We start from the raw sequence: 18,690 nt of genomic DNA, 5'->3' as shown, positions 1-18,690 counted from the left end.
ATTCTACTTTGCTCATGAGTGAAAGAATGCCCAGGGCTGCTATTTTCTCCCATGTGATTGAAAAATGCTGGCTCTATGAGTACCACATGGGAAAGAGATGGCAATGTTATTAAACAGACCTATTTGCCATGGCTTTTACCTCTCTGGCATAAGAGGAGCTTACAAACAAACATAGCATCCTATGAGAAGGTAAATAATCCTTTCCTCTTTTGAAAAGGAAAATAAAAGCATAGAAAAATCAAAGAATTTTCCCAAGGTCACCCAGCAAGTAAAATCAGGAATCCAAGATGGATTTTCATTCCTATATCTGCCTTAAATTCTTCATTAAAATCTGTGAATTTTGGCCCTGAGACTGTATGATTTGATCTGAAGAGAGCCACAGAAGATATCCTTTTTAAAAGCTTAAGAAGTAATGCTGTGTTGCTTAGGGGTTTATTAAAAGGGAAATTAGCTTATTCAAAAGTTTATTCAGATCTGGTCCCATGGTTGAACATGTCTCAGCAGAGCTAAGATGGACTTGTACACTTAGATGAAACTTAATGTCTGTTTACCCAGCAATGAAAGAGCAACAAGCTGTCTGAAATGAGAGATTAATTTCAGCAAGACTCTGCAAATTAAGCCAACCTAATTTCACATAGGTGCATGCCTCACTTTCCTACTGTGCCTGCCCTCCAGCTCTTCTGTTTTCCATGGTAACTAGGCCAGCTGTCGACTAGGAAAATACCCTTGGGCCAACTGAAAAAGAAAAGTTTTCTCTTACTAATATCTTACAGCAAGCTTTTGCTGGTTCGTGAACTTAACTTCAAATTCCCACTTCTCTTTTTACAAAGCCAATATTTGGTGGCAATAAAACAGTGAAGCAGAAGGAAGATCGGAACCAGACCAGTTCTAAGAGAATCCTAAAGATAGCTCCATCTCTGCTCTGCTCTCCTCGCCTACCATTGCAAAAGATACTATTGCTATATTAGGGAGAGTGAAAAATGAATAGAGACCAAGAAAAGAGGAAGAAAAGTGAAACTAGAGAGGAAGAAAGAAATCAGGCCTAGAAAGAAGGTGTATGAAGACAACAGAAACACTCCTCTTTACAATGTAAATGCTTGTTCTTCGGTCCTGCTGCTGACAGGAATGAGCTGACAAGAGCTGTCTCTTATGGTCTCCTCTGCTTTAATTAAATGACAACATGGTTGGTATCATCTTGCTTGAGGAAGACTGCAGAGTAGCCTTATGCATAAGGAGAGCTGCAGTCTGAAGAGATTTCTCCCTTAGAAGAATCAGAATCATGAAAAGATGAAAAAGAGTTATTTGGAGTCTAGAGACTCCACTATTGGAAAGTCTGATTCTCTGTCATCTGTTCCCTGAAAACAAATAACTTTCAGTAGTTATTTTTGAAGTATAAAGGACCGTATGTCTTCATGATGCCATTTTATTTGAGCTGTGGAGGTTCTCTCAAAGTTACTCTTTTGACAAAGTCACCCGCACACATGCACGGACGTAACGAGTTGCTGCGATCTGACGATCTGATCTGTGCGTCCTTTGTTGCTGTGCAGCATTGGAACCACTACTGAAGCTGCACTCTTCAGCAGGCTTTGCTAATGAGATGCCACATGGCAAATTCCCAGAAACAGAAGAGTCAACATCCCGCAGAAAGCACACTACGTCGGATACGAGAGGAGTACTTAAAACAGGCGGCTTTGTAATCTTGTAATTATACTGAGGTACCGTAATTGCCGATACACCTAAAGCAGTACCTGCTGAAGGCTCATTGTACCTCCCTATTCCTGCGTAGGCAGTGATCTGAAAAATGTTCCCTTTGTTAGATATTGGCAAAAGAAGATAAGCAGGGCCACTATCTAGAGTGGAGGTGTCTACATGAAAGTAAAGATCCAGAAGAGACAGACATGTCGGGAAGTAATGTGGGATCAGGATCCTAGCTCTTGCAGCTGTATTACCTGTGCTTAAAACACAATAGATCTAAAGACAGGTTCTTCCAGAGAGGTTGAACTGATGCTGGCTTAAAACATATGTTAACTCCGCATGTATTTGGAATATATCAAATCTCATCTGTCCTCCCTCTGCTGTTGGCGTCTGAGCATCTTGTCTGTGAAAATCTAAGACTCTAGTTGAAAGATAAGAGCTTTGATTGTAGACGTTGTTAAACAAAGCAAATTCTCTAACTCGGTGCAGAGCAAATAGGAAAAATTTCGAGACCTACTGCTCGGCAGAATAAATTCTTTTAAATGACACAATATTTGCAAAACAATGTCACATGTCTTCCTATCCCACCCACCCCAAAAACAAAACCCCTCCCTCCCTCCCTGTTCCCAAGGTGAGTCGTAAGAATGGTAGTCTGAAAACTCTAGGATTATAAAGTACAGATCTGGCTCAGAATGTATGAATAAAATCTGGAACTGCTCCTGATACGAGCAGCTGAAGGCCTTAATGACCTTGTAGAAAGACAGTTTTAATTTTGTCCCTGAAGCTACTTCTATATTAGTATGTAAAAAAAAAAAAAAAAGTAAAAAAACCACAAAAAAAGAAAAAAAGTGCATACAGCTTTTTAAAGTGATGTTAGCCAAAGTGTTGCAGTGTAACTCACGTTTAATTCTGCAGTTTCATGTAAATCTGGGTTGCCCAGTACATGCAGAACCATACAGCATTAGTTCTGTGTCATACATTTTATTTTGTAGTGTCATAAAGGATTTTTTTGTTCTAGCTGTGAAGCTAACGGGAAGCTGCAGAAGCTATCCAAGGCCATTTTGGTAGATATGAATGACCCAAACAATAGGCAGATGAAGAAAAACATTTTCAGATTCTCCTCAGTGTGTTGCTGTGATAACTGTAGCCTAAATTCAGATACAGTGCAAAGCTTAGCAACTGCAGTGGCTCTGGTAGACTGCTTGAACCTGGATTAATATTGCATTTTATTTATATGGTTTGAAAGTAGAGTAGCTTAGTCATCTCCTGTATCCAACTAATTGCTGGCATATTTGGACATCATCCCATTAAAACCATTGGGTCTGCTTATTTTAGTGGTGATTATCCCATCTAATCCCATTCATTGCAAGCTTCCAATGCAGTTACCCACTGGGAAGAATACGATTTCTGTTGTGCCTGGAATGAATGGAGCATTTCAGTTCCTGTGCCGCAAATTTACTCTAAGCTGTTACAAAGATGCATGGTTTGGAGCTTTCAGGCTTGCCGATTCTGGTGTAAGATACTGCATGAAATTCTGACAACAACATGGCATTTGTTCCGAGGAGGAAATCCGCAACTTTGAAACAAGCGCAGACAGGGACGTACCTAGTCATGTGAGGAAAGCGCTGGCAAAGATGGAACCAGGCTTTTCGAAATTAGTGCCAGACTTGAATGCAGAGTTTCTTAATGAGTGCAAAATAATACTGCCCGGTTGATAATCTTCACGTAGACATTAAATGCAATACATTTGTTAAGCAGCTTTTTATTTTTTTTCTGAATGCTTTTTTCTGAGGGCAAGGTTAGTCATTCTCTTTACTGAGACAGTAGTACTTTTTCTATTAATAGTTGAGAGCAGTTAGACCTATAGTTGCAAGCCTAAGCTTAAGTTACTCGGCATTATTGACACTTAATGAAGGGTGAAGGCATTTAATTTCTGTAGCTTTGGATGGACACTTTATTAGGGTGGGATCTTTGGTGGACTTTGAACCCGCACTCACAGATTGTGAAGTTATCTGAGGTCAGCACTGTTGTATACAGCTGTTGTTGGAAACAACCACTAGTTCTGTTACATGGATGTTCTGCTGCAGGTGTTTGTTGTGTTCATGACAGTGTGTTAATATTGGTCCTCTGCTGCTTGCAGACCCCACCGAATGGAGAGGTGCAGACTACAGAGAGACCAGCTTTGCTAACAGTTCATTTTTGGTTTTGTTTTTTTTTTCTTTACAAACTGGAGCAGAAAGGGACAAACACTGTTAGCACTTCTTTTTGCTAATTGATTCTTGTAGCACATAGTGACATTAACAAATTGATTCAACTAATTGGAGAAGACGTGGTAGTTTCTTCCTTAAACCAGGTAGCATCTACTATTTGACAGTGGTACCTGCGCACCATTATACTTTCCTATTAATTTTTGAGGCAGTTGATTTTCAAGGTAAATGCTCTTTAGACAAAACCAGTTTTGTCTGGGGTTTATTTTATTGATACAGAAGTGTGTGCAACTAACTATATTATGTATCAAATAAAACATTTTTCTGCTAGACAACCTTAGCAGGGCTTGGGAACTTGCTTGCATAGCGTAGCATAGCCTTTGTTTTCACTGATCTGCTGGTTTGCTCTGAGTCAGCAGGACATGCATTCCACAGCTGAGGCATTCAGTGGGAGTGGAAAAGGGAAATGGATTGACTCAATCTACTGGATCAAGTGATTTGTCTGGATGCAAATTGTGTTGCCTTGTTCATAAAGAGCTTGGAGAGAAGATTAGCAAACAATGGCAACTAGTCCTTTGGCTCCCATAGAAATGCATTTCTCAAGTGTGTCCAGCATACTCTATAATAAGTCTACAACAATTTTGTGTTGTCTAAGGGAGACCAACATGTTAGACATCTGTTCTAAGTTATGTTATTAAAAAAGAATTAGAAATACAAAAGCAAATGTATTGCATGACCTTCTAAAACAAAACTGCACTTTAAGCAGAGGTATTTTCCGTTCAAGGGTAACGCTTTGAAAAACGAGTGTTTAACAGCAGGTCTGTTGTATGAGACGCAGCAGGTGAAGCTGACTGCAGATTTCTTCTGGGAGAGGCGTGAAGAGCCAGAAGTGGACGGGTGCTGCAAGCTACGGAACAGCTGTTGCCCTGCCAGCCTGGAGACTTACTTGGTTAGAAAGATTCAGAGAAAATATTGCGCCACGCTTCACTCCGTCTCCTCAAGAAGTGTGACCTTCCATTCTGCTCTTGTTCTAGAATAGAAAGAAAGAAGAGAAGAGAGACCAGCAGATGAGGCAGAGTTCTGCCAGCCCTTTCGTGCCTCTCACTTTCTGCTGGCTTTGTACTCAGTCAAAGCAAGGGAGAGTGAAAGGGAGTTCAGTCTTGGTCCTTCCAGTCAAGTGGGTGACTTGTCACTGTGTTTCTGTGAAGCTGTGGAAAACTCCCAGTACTACAGACACTTGGGAGAACTGCTGTGACCCTTCGATCTATGTTGTGCAGTGGCTCTTCTGTCTAATTTCCTTTGCTCCCTGTTCTGCCCTGCAGAAACTGTTTTGTTCTCAACACGTTAGGCATTTTGTGCTTCACAGTTGTTCGTTTGTTTTTACATCTGTTGCTTTGTTGATTGCCATGCCCCAATAGGTCTACATAGAGTGATGCTGCTGTTTTCTGTTTTCCTTTCTGACTTGTAGTACATAAATCACACCTTACTAGAATCTGGGGTTAGTTTAAAAGGGAGGTATTATCTGTTTTTAATGGAAGTTAACAGAGATAGCCTGTATGTTTCTCTTGAATAACAAAGGACTGTGAGAACAGAGCCACTATAAGGCTTTCCAGCAAGGCAGATCAAGTCAAATTTTCTGTCCAGTGAAGGCTTATCTCACTGAGGCTGTGGAGGAGGCTGGGAGCAGAGATTACATCACGACAAGTGCAAGTGTTCCTTTCTGTTTTCCGAAGCAACAGCTGCCATCCTACAGACACGTTCCTGGGAGCTTCAGCCAGTTCAGTCATCCATCCTAGGCGCTGGTAAAGAGATCAGAAAGGCCCCAGTCATATTTCCGAGCTTGGCATTCTGCTGCCTTAGAGTTTGGCTGTGTCTAAAGAGACCATGTCCAAGTGGACAGGCTAGCAAGTGAACAAGATGAGTTCTGCAGACTTGGCTGTGCTCTGCAGAGGAGTAAGGGGAGTTGTGCACGTAGGGGCTGGAGGATGATAGAGTTCTCAGTGTCTGTGCAGTACTTGCTCTGTTGATATCTCTATCAAAGGGACTATTCCCATTAGCACTGGCAAAGAAGTAAAAACTTCGTCCAATGTAATCTCGGGGAGATAAAAGAGAAAACTAAGAATGATTTGACTTGCAACTGAGTAAGTAATAGCAGCAGTTGCCCACTCATCCTCATGGCCCATCACAGCCTAGATGGAGGTACTAACTTTCAGCTGCACATTTTTGTCAGCTCTCTCATCCTTGTGTCTGTGAATAACTTGCAGTGGGATTGAAGAAGCTGCTCACTCTTCTGTTCAAGAATGCAAACAGTAAAATATTTTCTTTAAGGAGTTGAATATAAAATCCCTTATATGCTCCAGGAGTGTCCCATAGCTCTATGGCACAATAAAGCAGTAAGGACGGCTTAGGTTGCAAGATGTCTAATGAAAATCAAGATGGATGTCAACCTTAGACACGGAAGCTGTGCAGTGGTAGAGATGCATGTTTGTGTGCTAATCTTTGATACGAAGGGCTCCTATAATGAGCAGCAGTCTTGTACTAATGTTCTCTTCTGTGACTAGTCCTGCCTCCAGCTTAGTGAAACAGAAAATAAGCGTAAAATATACCTTCACAACAGGCCGTATTTACTTCCTTGGTCAAGATTACCAAAGATTGACTAGTGACAGTAAGGACCTCAGCACTCACCTTAAAACCCTAAGGCACCTCCTTTTCATGGCGCATCTCTGAATTCAAAACACCCTAAGCAAAGAGTACGCAGTCTGTGTGTGCTGGTAGGCACAGCTTTTGTGTAATAAATACCAGACATCACCTGGAAACTAATTAACTAGGGTGTCTACTCTGATGCCACATGTAAATAGCCCAGTCAAACTGTACCTCACTCTTTCGTAGCATAGTTAAACCTGCACTAACATACTGGAGATCCTGGCCTTTTCTTGGGTTTCTTTTGCTGCAATGTGGTTTAACAGGCTACCTGCAAGCTAATCTGTCCTGTCAGGAGTTATTCTCTGGCTCACCTTTCTTCTCCCCTCTCTGAAGGAGACAAGGAACAGATGTTGAAGCAGCAGAGTTTCCTGAGCAGACTCCCTCTTTCACTTGGCTGCCAAATCTAACTCGGAGAGCAGACTGTGTCTGTGGCAAGGCTTTTAGACACCAGCTTCCCTCTCTCCCCACACCACAGAAGGAGAATTAGGCCAGCTCACCTGTTTTGGTACCGAGAACCATCCAATCTCATTCCTCTCCTTCCTTTTTTTTTCCCCCTCCCCTTTTTTTTTTTTTAATTTCCCTTTTCTCGGTAGCTGTTGTTTTTAGCCCTACTTCTTCTCTGACACAGCAACCAACTCAGCCTGATTCAACCGCACTTTCCCATTCTGCCCTGTGGCAAAAGTCTCTCCAGCACACTTGTATTTCTGTACCTGGAAAACACACACACACACGTATTTCTGCAGCTGCGAGTGCCAGAAGATGAGTTTGGAGCCACCTCGCAGGCATGGCGCGGGTGCACGCAGAGAGGAAGAGGAGCGGCTGCTTGCAGAAGGAAGTCGGGGGCATCATTCAGGGCACCCCAGACTCTGACTTGGACCCTCTGACTGCTGCTGAGCAGGAACAGTCTAATTTGCTTCTTCACTAAACTTCAGGTCAGCGTCCTTCTGTTTCCAGCCCCATTGTGCCATTTCCCAGAAAATGACCTTGGGAGAGTGGATCTGAGTTACCTTGGCCCTGCTGAGCATGAGAGTGTTTGTCCCAAATCAGAGAACCCTGAAGAGTGAGGAAGTCTCCCTGTTGTTAGGTGCAAGATCCTCTGTATAGGCCTGGCATGAAGCCAGGCTTTTATATCGAGTTCTGTCTTGCAGAACCCTGTGAAAACTGTCAGGAAAAAAACAAACTTTACATATTTCCTTACTGGCAGCCTGAAGTTTTAAATCATTCCTGTTTTGTCTTCCTCTGTCACAGCTAGGTATCTTCTCCTAATTTGAAAATTTCATTGGTGTCTTGAGCGTTTCTCCATTCTGCAGCCTCAAAAGCTGCAGACTTTTCCATCTCCGCTGAGTTCTCGCAATGGCAGGGTGAAGATGTGTGTGCCAGGAGACTGGGAAGGCAGAATTACAACTGCGTATTTGTTCAGTTGTTGAATAAACATTTCAGCAAAGCCGACAATGAGTCATCACAGTAAAAGCTGTCCTTTGTATCCTCCTTGGGACTGCTTTTAGAAAATGAATATAAAAGTCAGACCCAGTTAATCCACATCATTTTGCAAATTAAGGTCTACAGGCTTTGAAAAGCGTACCTACCCTGGCAGGCAGGCAGAAGGACGTTGTGTCGCCTGTACCGCAGTCGCTAGACACATTTGGAGTGCAGAGCCCCGAGTCCCTCGTGGGGCTGCTGGGGAATCGCGTGCACTGTCAAAAGCTGCCATGTGGGTTCAGACTGTGGAGCGTGTGCTGGGCTGCAGCTGGCGTGGAATTGGATTTTGCAAGTGAGATCATGACAACTGCCTCAACTTTCCCCATGGACTGGGCTCAAGAAGCACATGTGAGAGGATTCAGACGCTGTGCGTCCTCTGTCCTCATGTACACCTTATGCATAAGCGATCTGAATATGGCCCATAATCCTTTCTTAGGTCAAAAAGAAATCTTTACATCATATGTGTATATAAGCTTATTTTCTGTGAACGCTCAGCCATAAGAATAATCAAAATGTGAATTTTCTGGGTTGATCTGCCTTGTTCGGGGAGTAGTTCTGTTTAAAATAGGAAAATGTTTTGATTTTGCTGTTTTGCTTTCTGTGTGTGAAATCCTAAGCCTTTCATTTTAGGGAAATAGAAGTTGGTTTAACGTTCTGTGTATCTGAGAGGATTAAAGGGACATCTCAGACACGAAAAGGTACTTTTTCTGGATTCTCTAAATATATGTACTGTTAAAAACAGAGCAGGTGAATTAATTTAATTCAGATGCTCAGGAGCTGATTTCAATGCAAGCAGAAGTGCAGACAGAAGATTCTGCACCAACATAACCTGGCCACTTCAAAATAGGTATCACAGTGTTGTCATCTTTTCTTAGGTGCGCTTGCACTTTGCAAGGCAGAGCGAACAAGTTTGTTCTGCCTGTGCTCCAAGAGAAATGCAAGCTCTTTAGATGGACAAAGACTGCTCCACTAGACTACAGTTCCTGCCCCCGTGACACTTGAGACTGTGCTAATACTACTTTTGTTTAAAAAAATCATCACCAAGCTTATTCCTGGCTTGCTGTTGAAGTGGACCGAGTATGTGTTTTTTTTTAAATCACCTTGTTTGCCTACAGCTGAGCTAAAAGGCCACTGCAGAGTGTGATTCTGTAGCCTAAACATAGGCCATTTTACACAGCATAGGGCATCAGAGACACCTGCATGTGAGCGGCACACAGGAGATACTGCCTCTGGTGGCCCCATGCCCTCCCAAGGCAACAGCTGGAGGCCGAATAGAATGTCCTAGGACTTCTAAAATGGCACGAGGTATCTACATTTAAGCAAATGAATTTCATCCTGTGGAATCTTGGACTTTGCTTGCAACCTGAAACAATTAGTTTATCCACCACCATATACGCACGTGCTCTCAGGCTTCTTCAGTTTGTGGAGGGTTCAGGAGAATACAGCTGTCTCTGTGTGTGGGGGTTTGCCTTCCACCAGGAACTGCAATGACAATTTGCATTTCTTTCACATCCAAAAAGTAATTACTGGTTTTTACTAGTCTACAGGAAAAAATGTAATTTCAATGTCTTCCAAAGAGAGCTGATGATAAACTTCTCATGTCTCTTCCCTTTCATGTCTAGGCATTTCTGGTAGAAACACCGCATATCCTTTTAAGATTTTCAGTACTTATAAACCCTTAGATGTTCACAGGTTTTGTGTAACTGGAGAGGCTTTTCAGAAACAAGTAGCTGATACTATTCTGCATTGAATTATATAGGAAAAGAGGACCCAGAAGTATCTCCTTGTTAAAGATGACATGAATCCCTCATCACCAAAAGATGCATGGGCTGCAGTAGCAGTATTGCAGTACCTTATACATAATTTGAAGGAGTCGAAGTGTCTACAGGAATTACGATTTTTTACCTTTAAAAATCAGTGCTTGATATATGTCTTGTTCTTGCTTTTTGTTATGTGTCATATTCATATGTGATGTCAACAGCTTCTCTGATTTCTGTCCCATGAAAACTGTCATTTTTTGTTAGGTTTGAGTAACCTCATCAGGTAAGGGAAGCTACATTAAGATTCAGACATTAGAAGAAATTTAAGTTTTGAGATGTTCTTAAGGATGAAGTTGTGCAGAGGAAAGTTTGGACAAAAGCAAAGAGCACCTCATCAGTGCTTCAGGCAAAGGGAAATCCCAGGCGATGGGCAGGATGTTAGTAGCAATATAAAGCTGCTGATGCTATCTATGCTTATAAAAATAAATCAAATGTGTTCAAAACCTCTGGCCTATATAAGGAAAAAATTTCCCAGTGATCAATTCAATTAACTGAAAAAACACTAAACGCCACAGCTTTCCTGGCCCAAATGAATGTGTAATTAGAGACACTGCATGGTAAACATGAAAAAAAGGCAAGTTTTTGGTTTTATTTCTGACTTTTATGTTAGTAATAACTCCAGTTCCAAAGCTTTTACATACTTCAGTAGAACGAAGAGCTGAGTTTTTGCTCTAGACCAACACTTACAATTAAAAAAAGGAATCAAATGGGTTCATTTCACTCTTTTTTAGCAGTATAGCAAATTTTATTAATGTCTCTTCAACTTAAAATAGTGAAAATTCCTGGAACTGATGATATTTCTGAGACTAAAATGGTCTTTAAATGCACCTGGTAGCTGAAAGATGTGCTTGCTTGGTGGAAGTTTACTGGCAGGAGAAACAAACCAACCAAAGGCTAGATTTAGGGATATATATTTAAGACGGGACTTAAAAAATACAACTTATTTTTACTTTGTAAATTTTTCTTAGAGAAATAAGAAGCAATACAGGCACTACACTATGTATGGCAATAAGAAATGGCAGGTTTCTATTGATTCAACACACTTGGAATCTTATTAGTTATGAAATAGAACTTGAGTACTGCCAACAAATAAACATTTTTTTTTTTCATTCTTTGCTGCCCAAAGTCACCAAACATGGATTAGTCTGGAGTGCATTTATTGTTCCTGCTAGAGGTGTTCTAAAATAAAAATCAGTTTTAGATACACAGGTGTTTTTTGCTCTCCTTCCTTCAGGCTGTTGAAGAATGCACAGAATGAAGTTCATTTCAAAGCCTGGTATCAGAAACTACTGGCTGCTCTCCAATTCTGTGCTGGAAAAACCCTGAACGATGAGTTTTCTAAGGAGGGGAAACTTATCAGAATTCTGGAAGACATTGCCAGAGAAGTAAAAGCTGCCAGTGACCCAAAAAGAAAGGTTTGTTAAAATATACCTCCCCTTCCATCTAGGTTTCTTCAGGTAGTTTTATTTTTCCTAAGGTGACACCGCTTTCCTCTAATGCCTTTTACATAAACACACACAAGATTTGACTAAAATTTGTAAAATTCTGGGCTGCTCTGAAAGCAGGTAAAACACATGTATTTAATGGGACAACTCTCATCACTATTACTCTTGAGGTCAGCAGATCTTTTAAGGCAGTTAAATTTCTTCTTTGGTGGTTTCTCAACCAGACTTGGAGGTGGTCAGAAATAATCGCAACAAAGCTGATTAACATTTTATTTAAAGGAACGCTCACTTTCAGCACCTCATCCCAAAATACTTGACTCCTGTAGAGCTGCAGTATTTCTTGAAAACTTTGCTGGGAGTTGTCCTTGACTGGTTGACCATCCTCATTTCTTAGCAAAGCCAACCAGAGTGGACTGTACTTCATGTCTCAAATATAGCTTTCAGCAATTAATACTGTACACATATCTGCAGAGATGCATTCCTGGCAGTAGAAAGCTTGCAGTCATCGTCTTCAGCGGGTGCAGCTTTTATGTTGCATAGGTACATTTCCAATTCAAAACTGTTAATTTTCCAAGACAGCTGTTGTTACTTACCTGATGTGTAAAACTGTTGCTGAGATCTCAGCAAGACAGCCCAGAAAGCCAAATAAAAATATACCTGCCACTGCTGGTTATCATGAAAGTTATCATAAATTCTTTTTGCCTTGTTGAGGGTTCAAAGATTTTCAAAGGAGTTTTCAGAAAACTCTGCGTTGCTCCTGAGAGCGGCAAAGCAAACATGGAAGTAAAAGACAAAAATATTTGCAAAGAGAGAAATCCATGTAAAGAAAAAGAAATAGTAGTGATACATTATACATGATGATGCATAATTCAGATTTTAGAGATTAAAGTCAATGCTGTGGTTACTGTGGTACTGGGGACCTCACAAACCTTGTAGTTAATGCACCTAGTTAGGCAAGGGGGATCACAGCATTGAGGCAACAAGTTGTCCAGCAAGGCAAAAAAGACATGAGATGCAGCAGAGCAGGTGCAAGGCTAATCAGCCCTTAATGAAGGATATTGAATCTGAACCTAGATGGCAGCACGAACTGGTAGTGCATCTAGGCAGTAAAAGCATGAATGTGGAGTAAAATCACAGTTCGCACGTTTAATAACCACACCTCAGTGTGACCTCATTAGCTGTTACAAGGTTACATGGATGCTACTAGCTCCAGAAATTGTACTGCTTGTTTAAAATCTAGAAGGACAGTCAAGAGCTTAAAAGCTGCTGTTATGTTCTTTCATGTTACCATAACGGTTCACATGTTGCAGGAGGTGTTAAAGGTGGGACTCAACACACTTCAGTACTTCTTCCAGGAGGTGAAGGTTTGCCGACTTCCCCTGAATCCTGCGCTTCTTGTCCAAGGCATAGAGGCAGACGTAAGTCTAGCTCGTGCAATGGATTACTTTTTTAATTTTTTTTATTTTTTTTTTTTTATAAAGAGGGAGAGGGAGTGAATGGCTACATTGACTGGGAAATGATCTTACTGGTATTAAGCATGAGTTATCTGGTAAACTGACATTCAGCCTAATCCCCTTGAAACGAGGGACCTTTGTTGGAGGCAGAGGTGAAGGGTGCTGGTGGGGTGGGTGTTGCGTGCATGTCTTCCCTTGCACAGCAGCAGAGATTTCAGACTCTAAGTAGCCTGCTCCCAGCCCAGCTGCCCTGCCATGGTGTTGGGATTGGCAAGGGCACCTGGATCCCCTGAAGCTGAGACCTGGTTACCATCCTGCCCAGGTGGCTCTTGTTGGTGGTTTTTTCTCATCCAAGACTCTCTCCTGTCACAGATGCGAGCAGCTAAAGGTCTAGAGCTAGCTCTCTTTTTGCTGAGTTGAGACTAGGCATGTGACTGAGAACTGCTCAAATATTAAATACTCACAGTAATTTACCTATGTCTGTGACCCCTATTAAAAACTACTTATAAAGGAAATGACAATACTTTTTGGTGTTACTTGACTTTGACCACAGTACTAAAACTCTGCTATTCATTGTTTAGAAATGTTTTTGCAAGCAGTATTATGCCAGGAGTAAGCTGCTACAGCTCTGGAGAAGGAACAGGTATCTAGCAGCAAGAGAAAACTAACCTGAAGAGCCATATATATTACCAGTTATAGCTGCCTAATTACAGTAGTTTGTGTTCTATTTTTGTTCTCTGGCTCATTATCCTCAGCGGACCTGATTCTAAGAGGTGCTGATCCCTTCAATTGCCTTTGACCTGTAATTCTCCAAGTAATTGCTATTCAGCCTTGATCTCGCTGAGAACAGAGATCTTCCAGCACCCCGCAGGCTTGGGCCAGTTGTGTATGAGAGAAGTCAGAAGAATTTGAAGCCTGCTGCTTCTTACTGCTTTCAGGCTTTTGGGAAATAATGACTAATGGGAAGGCATCTCACCATACAGTTGTGCTATTTATACTGCACCAGCTTGGCTGGATGGATACAAATGTTTAAATGTAAGAATCTCAAGAGAGATTTTTTTTTCATTTTTCTTATATCATTAAAAGCCATTATCTGGCTATAAATATATGCAGCTGATTGAACTGTATGTCAGTATAATCATGCAGATTAAAATTTTTAAGTGCTTATAATTGCCTAAATTTAATTCATTTTGGTGTCATCTATTGATTTTACTAGTAACAAGCACTGCTCTCAGCTCTATCAGTAATGCATTATCTCACTGTAACCTTTGAAGCACTTACAGAGACATTTCAATGGCAAAATTCAGTAGAGGGTCAGGTTTCATCATCAAGAATAGCTATGGCACATCGCAGAGGTATGGTGTGGCTAAGAAAATATTTGCATGCTTGTACCATGCTTTGAGATGTTTAGATGAAAAACAAGAGACAGCTGTGTCTAGTAGTGGTTTTGTTCAAATTAGCCTCTGTTGCGCTCCACCTCATAAGGACAGCAGTAGCTGCTGTGGAGTGATCATTATTTCTAGAAACCAGGCCATTAAATTACCATTGTCTTTGGTTGTTTTTTTTATGGGTTTTTTCCCCCCTCTTTTTTTTAATTATGATAATAATACCACCCTAACTCACACAGGATTTGTAGTGCTTGGCTCATTAATGCTTTTTGAAGCCCTTTGAGGTCTTCAGGTTGAAGGAGCTGTAGGGCATGAGAAGTCAGAGTTTACATTTAATTAAGATAAATGCCACATAAAATAGATTGTGATTTTCAGAATTTCCTGTATTCTTCACCAGAGTGAGGTCATCAAAGAAATTATCAGGTTCTTTGCTTCCATAAAGATTGTATGAATGGACAATTTTTTTTGCAGAGAATAATAGGACCAAAGGCTTTTGAGTGCTTTACAGATTCTCATTAGATCAATCTTATGTACTTTGTCCACTCAGTCCCAGCCAAAGTTTAACATTAATAGACCTGGGTGATAATGAAGAGAAGTTAGTATGGAAAATATTATCCATTCATATAATCTGAGTATTGAGTGAAACAAATTGTCTGGGGAAAAAGACTTTCTAGTCTTCCTGACCCAATTAAACATTCAATAATATCAAGAATTATTTATTTTCGTTATCAGTGCTACTGAGCAATATTTAAAGATGATACCTTTTTTCAGAGGTATTGTATTAGCCTGATTTTTTGTGTACGTGACAAATACATTTGTTGGTTTTCTCTCTCATCTTTTTTTCCCTGAAGTCGTGTTCATATTTTACGTCCAATGCTTTTCCATTGAAAATGTCTTTCATCAATGCAAATGCTCCAAGTGGGAACATCAATGTTATTTTTAAGGTATGTTCTTCCTCTAATCCTCAGTTCCTTGTGTATGGAAAATGTTGACTTGAAATTCACCTAATTTATGTTTTAAACTTTGAGCCTGAGAATGTTTGATTTGGCTTTGCTGTTCACTTTTTCCAATTATTTTTGATGCTAGAACTTTTAATGGAGTATGCTGTATCAGCTTTTTGGCCAGTAGAGAATCAAAGAACTTCTTGCAATTGTTTTTTTGTAGTGGAGTCAACCAGGCTAAAATATTAAGTTTATAATTTAAGCCTAGCTTATGTATCAAATATTTTGCCCAGAGAGGTGGTAGGTGCCCCACTTCTGGAAACATTCAAGGTCAGGTTGGACGGAGCTCTGAGCAACCTGGTCTAGTTGAAGATGTCCCTGCTCATTGCAGGGGGGTTGGAGTACATGAACTTGAAAGGTCCCTTCCAACCCAAACTATTTTATGATTCTGTGATTCTGTTCTATCACACTGGAGTCAGAGGACACGTCTCAGAGGAGGGATAGTTCAGAATGACTGAATCCAGTAACCTTGTCCAGATGTCTCTAACAAATCAAAATACCGGAATGTTAGAGACTGTATTTGCTGTATAGAAGTAATTCTGCCCTATCCACCAGCAAGACAGAATGGGCTGAGGAACAGGGAAGCAGAGGGGACAGCAGAGGAGCTCTGTCTCATTGGAGTTACCTGGAGGAACTGTGAAAATAAACTCTGGTTTATTTTCCAGCTATGACCTTCAAAGCTTCATAGTTCAGGACAGTGCTGTGTCCATCTGCAAAAGACAATACGTGCAATCTAAAGTTACTTTCAAAAGAGCAAATGTCTTCTGTAACAGTGGGTGCCGTTTTTAAAGAACACTGAAGTTCAGAAAATGGCTGATGGATACAAAATGATCAGTGTTGCCAAAGGCATTATTCCTAGATCTTTTGCAGAATTGTATTCCAAATGAGAAGCCTAAAAATTGATAAAAATAAATTAAAGGAAGAAAAAGATTTCTATGCTGTCTTGAATTTAATTGACCTTTAGAGCCGCTGTGATTCTCAGGAATAGAAGTATGCTTTCCACGCATGTTAGGGGGAGGCTAGCAATGTTAAGTTTTTCTGAACATACAGAAAGCTGATTCTTACACTATTTCATCATGCCTGCTCTAGGTGACCCTGCTTCGGCAGGGGGGTTGGACTAGATGACCCACAGAGGTCCCTTCCAACCCCGAACATTCTATGATTCTGTGATCAGAGAATCAATGCTAAATAGACAGGTTCCTACTTATTTGAGCAACATGACCAAGTGCCTGCTCAAGGGGCATTTAAGTATTTGTTCTGATTCTACCTAGATAGCATTTTCCCCGCCCAGTAATATTCAACAAATAGAAGTATTCTAGCTGACATCACCTTCTCCTGTCAGCAAACCAGTGTGTTAAAGTATCTTTTACTTGTGCTAGTTTCATTGTTTTCCATGATGGATAATGTGTACATAAAATGATAAGCACCGATAAAGTACTAAATTGCTTAATGACTGTGTATGTGAGGGAAGGACGGAAGGTAAGTGGAGAGAATCAGATTTTTTGCAGGTTTGGGTACTAACAAGAACTAGTTGGCGTTAAGATTACCTTTAAAGGAAAGAAATCAGATTTGAATTTTTTTTTTTTTAAAAGATCAGTTTATGTCTCCTTAAGTACTCATTTAACGGCAGTAAATGTCTGTAGATGCTTATATAAAAAGAACATAATAAATGAATAAAACACAAATGCCAGTAAAAGTCACATATATTTTAGATGGGCTGGGAAGGGGGAAACAAAAAATGCAGAGCTTTTGTTTTCACAGGCCATTTACTTAGCCACGGTTGAAGATAATCTCTTCATTAGCTCTTGTGGCTACAATTAAAGCTCCATTTCACTAAGATTATTATTTGACCAGCTCCATGGGGAGAGCAGTCAACACTGCATCACTGTTTGAAACTGAATATGAATCATGTCGTGAATAAAATATAAATTCATGATAAAACTCCCCTTCAGCCTGCTGCAAATACCAAGTTGTGAAGCTTAACATTAGACAAATGCTGTCATTTGTGAAAAGCGATCTAGCACTAGGTAGCCCTTAAAATGTAACTAAATTAGGATCCTACCTCCGGCTTAAATTTTCAAACTCTAATAATTACATGGGAATAATAAGCAGAAAGACTGCAGTTAATCAGGGAGCACTTGTTACCGTCTCAGTGGCTGCCAAAACCATTTCTGCCTATGTGTGCCATTTACACTGTCCTTTTCCGACACAGAAAGACAAGTAGCAACTTTGAAAAAAAACGAAGGATTTACTGTAAAATGAATGTAGCCATTTTGGTGAGGGAAAAAAATCCAAATGAAATAGGAAGCTATTTGTATCTGATATTGAAGGAGAACCTTGGATTTCTTGTGCAATTTTCACAGATAGGCGATGATCTACGTCAAGATATGCTGGTTCTGCAAATTGTTCGAGTGATGGACAGCATTTGGCTCCAAGAGGGACTGGATATGCAAATGACCATTTATAGGTGTTTATCTACAGGAAAAAGCCAAGGTCAGTTTTACATTATGAAAGTTACCTGTATTACATTATTCATATCTCGTGTAAACTGCCGTATACAAAAATCCTCCCTTTAACTTTTATTTTCATAGGTGTCTTATCTGTCTTCCCCCTTGAAAAAAAAATGCTCAGAATTTGTGTTACTCAGGCCTTAAATTATATACTTGCCTACTCCTGAATGTTCATTTTATTTATTCATTCTACCTCTCAAGAAGTACAAACTCATTAAGTTTAGTAGCAACTTAGGCTAGAATTTTCCCAAAGCTTCAGCACCATCAGCTTGCACCAGATTCTTAAAAGTAACTTCACACATCAAAAAGAGAACTTTGGATGAAAATTGGCCATGACTACTAAAGTTTTAATCCAGTGTGATCCTGCATAGATGATTAAATAAACCTGGATGCATGTGGCTATAGAAAGTACCTGTAGAGAAGTGATGACAGTTTTGCAGTGTTGATTTTGAAATATTACTCTTGCGATTTATGTTGCTTAGGGCAGGTCTGACATCTGAAAGCTTTATTTCCCCCTTTTATGGTTGTTATAGCAGAGCTGTAGCAGGGATACCAATTGCTTGCTAAAGAAATTTACTGACACTAGTAAGCTTAATACTGACTCTCCAGATCTTTTACTGAAAATAATCCTTGCACCAATAGAAGACTGATGTATCCAGATTACCTGCTGTACAAAAAACTACTAGAAAAAAATTCATTGCTTTCTGAGCCACAGAGAGGAAGTGAGAGAGGATGGATGATCTGAAGGAGCTAGGAGAAAGTGTAGATGAGTTCACGTACATGGAGGGTGGTTAAGGTGACCTGAAAAAGATTCCTCTCTTCTTTGTAGAGGTGGGAGTGAAAGCTTGAAGGCTTCTGCTTCAAAGGTAAATAATACATGAGTACCACCTCTGAGCATAATATTATAGTCCCTCTTATATACTAACACTTTATTTGATTTTTGCCAGGAAAGATATAGGGATCATCTGCAAAGAACATTCTCTGCCTG

At 40.3% G+C, this 18,690-nt stretch overlaps 1 protein-coding gene across 3 annotated transcripts in view; it reads left to right on the top strand.

Moving 5' to 3' along the window:
* Window positions 1-18,690, top strand: part of PIK3C2G (phosphatidylinositol-4-phosphate 3-kinase catalytic subunit type 2 gamma) — a 310,696-nt gene that overhangs the window by 208,580 nt on the left and 83,426 nt on the right. For all 3 annotated transcript variants that reach the window (XM_075440297.1, XM_075440305.1, XM_075440313.1), the window contains 4 exons: window positions 11,139-11,319; window positions 12,660-12,767; window positions 15,043-15,135; window positions 17,556-17,685. In XM_075440297.1, the coding sequence (XP_075296412.1) occupies window positions 11,139-11,319; window positions 12,660-12,767; window positions 15,043-15,135; window positions 17,556-17,685 (512 nt within the window). The remainder of the gene's footprint in view (window positions 1-11,138; window positions 11,320-12,659; window positions 12,768-15,042; window positions 15,136-17,555; window positions 17,686-18,690) is intronic.

This window comes from Opisthocomus hoazin, chromosome 1, assembly GCF_030867145.1.
Source record: "Opisthocomus hoazin isolate bOpiHoa1 chromosome 1, bOpiHoa1.hap1, whole genome shotgun sequence".
NCBI lineage: Eukaryota > Metazoa > Chordata > Aves > Opisthocomiformes > Opisthocomidae > Opisthocomus > Opisthocomus hoazin.
The sequence above is the reverse complement of the archived record's forward strand: the minus strand, read 5'-3'. Positions and strand labels throughout refer to the sequence as shown.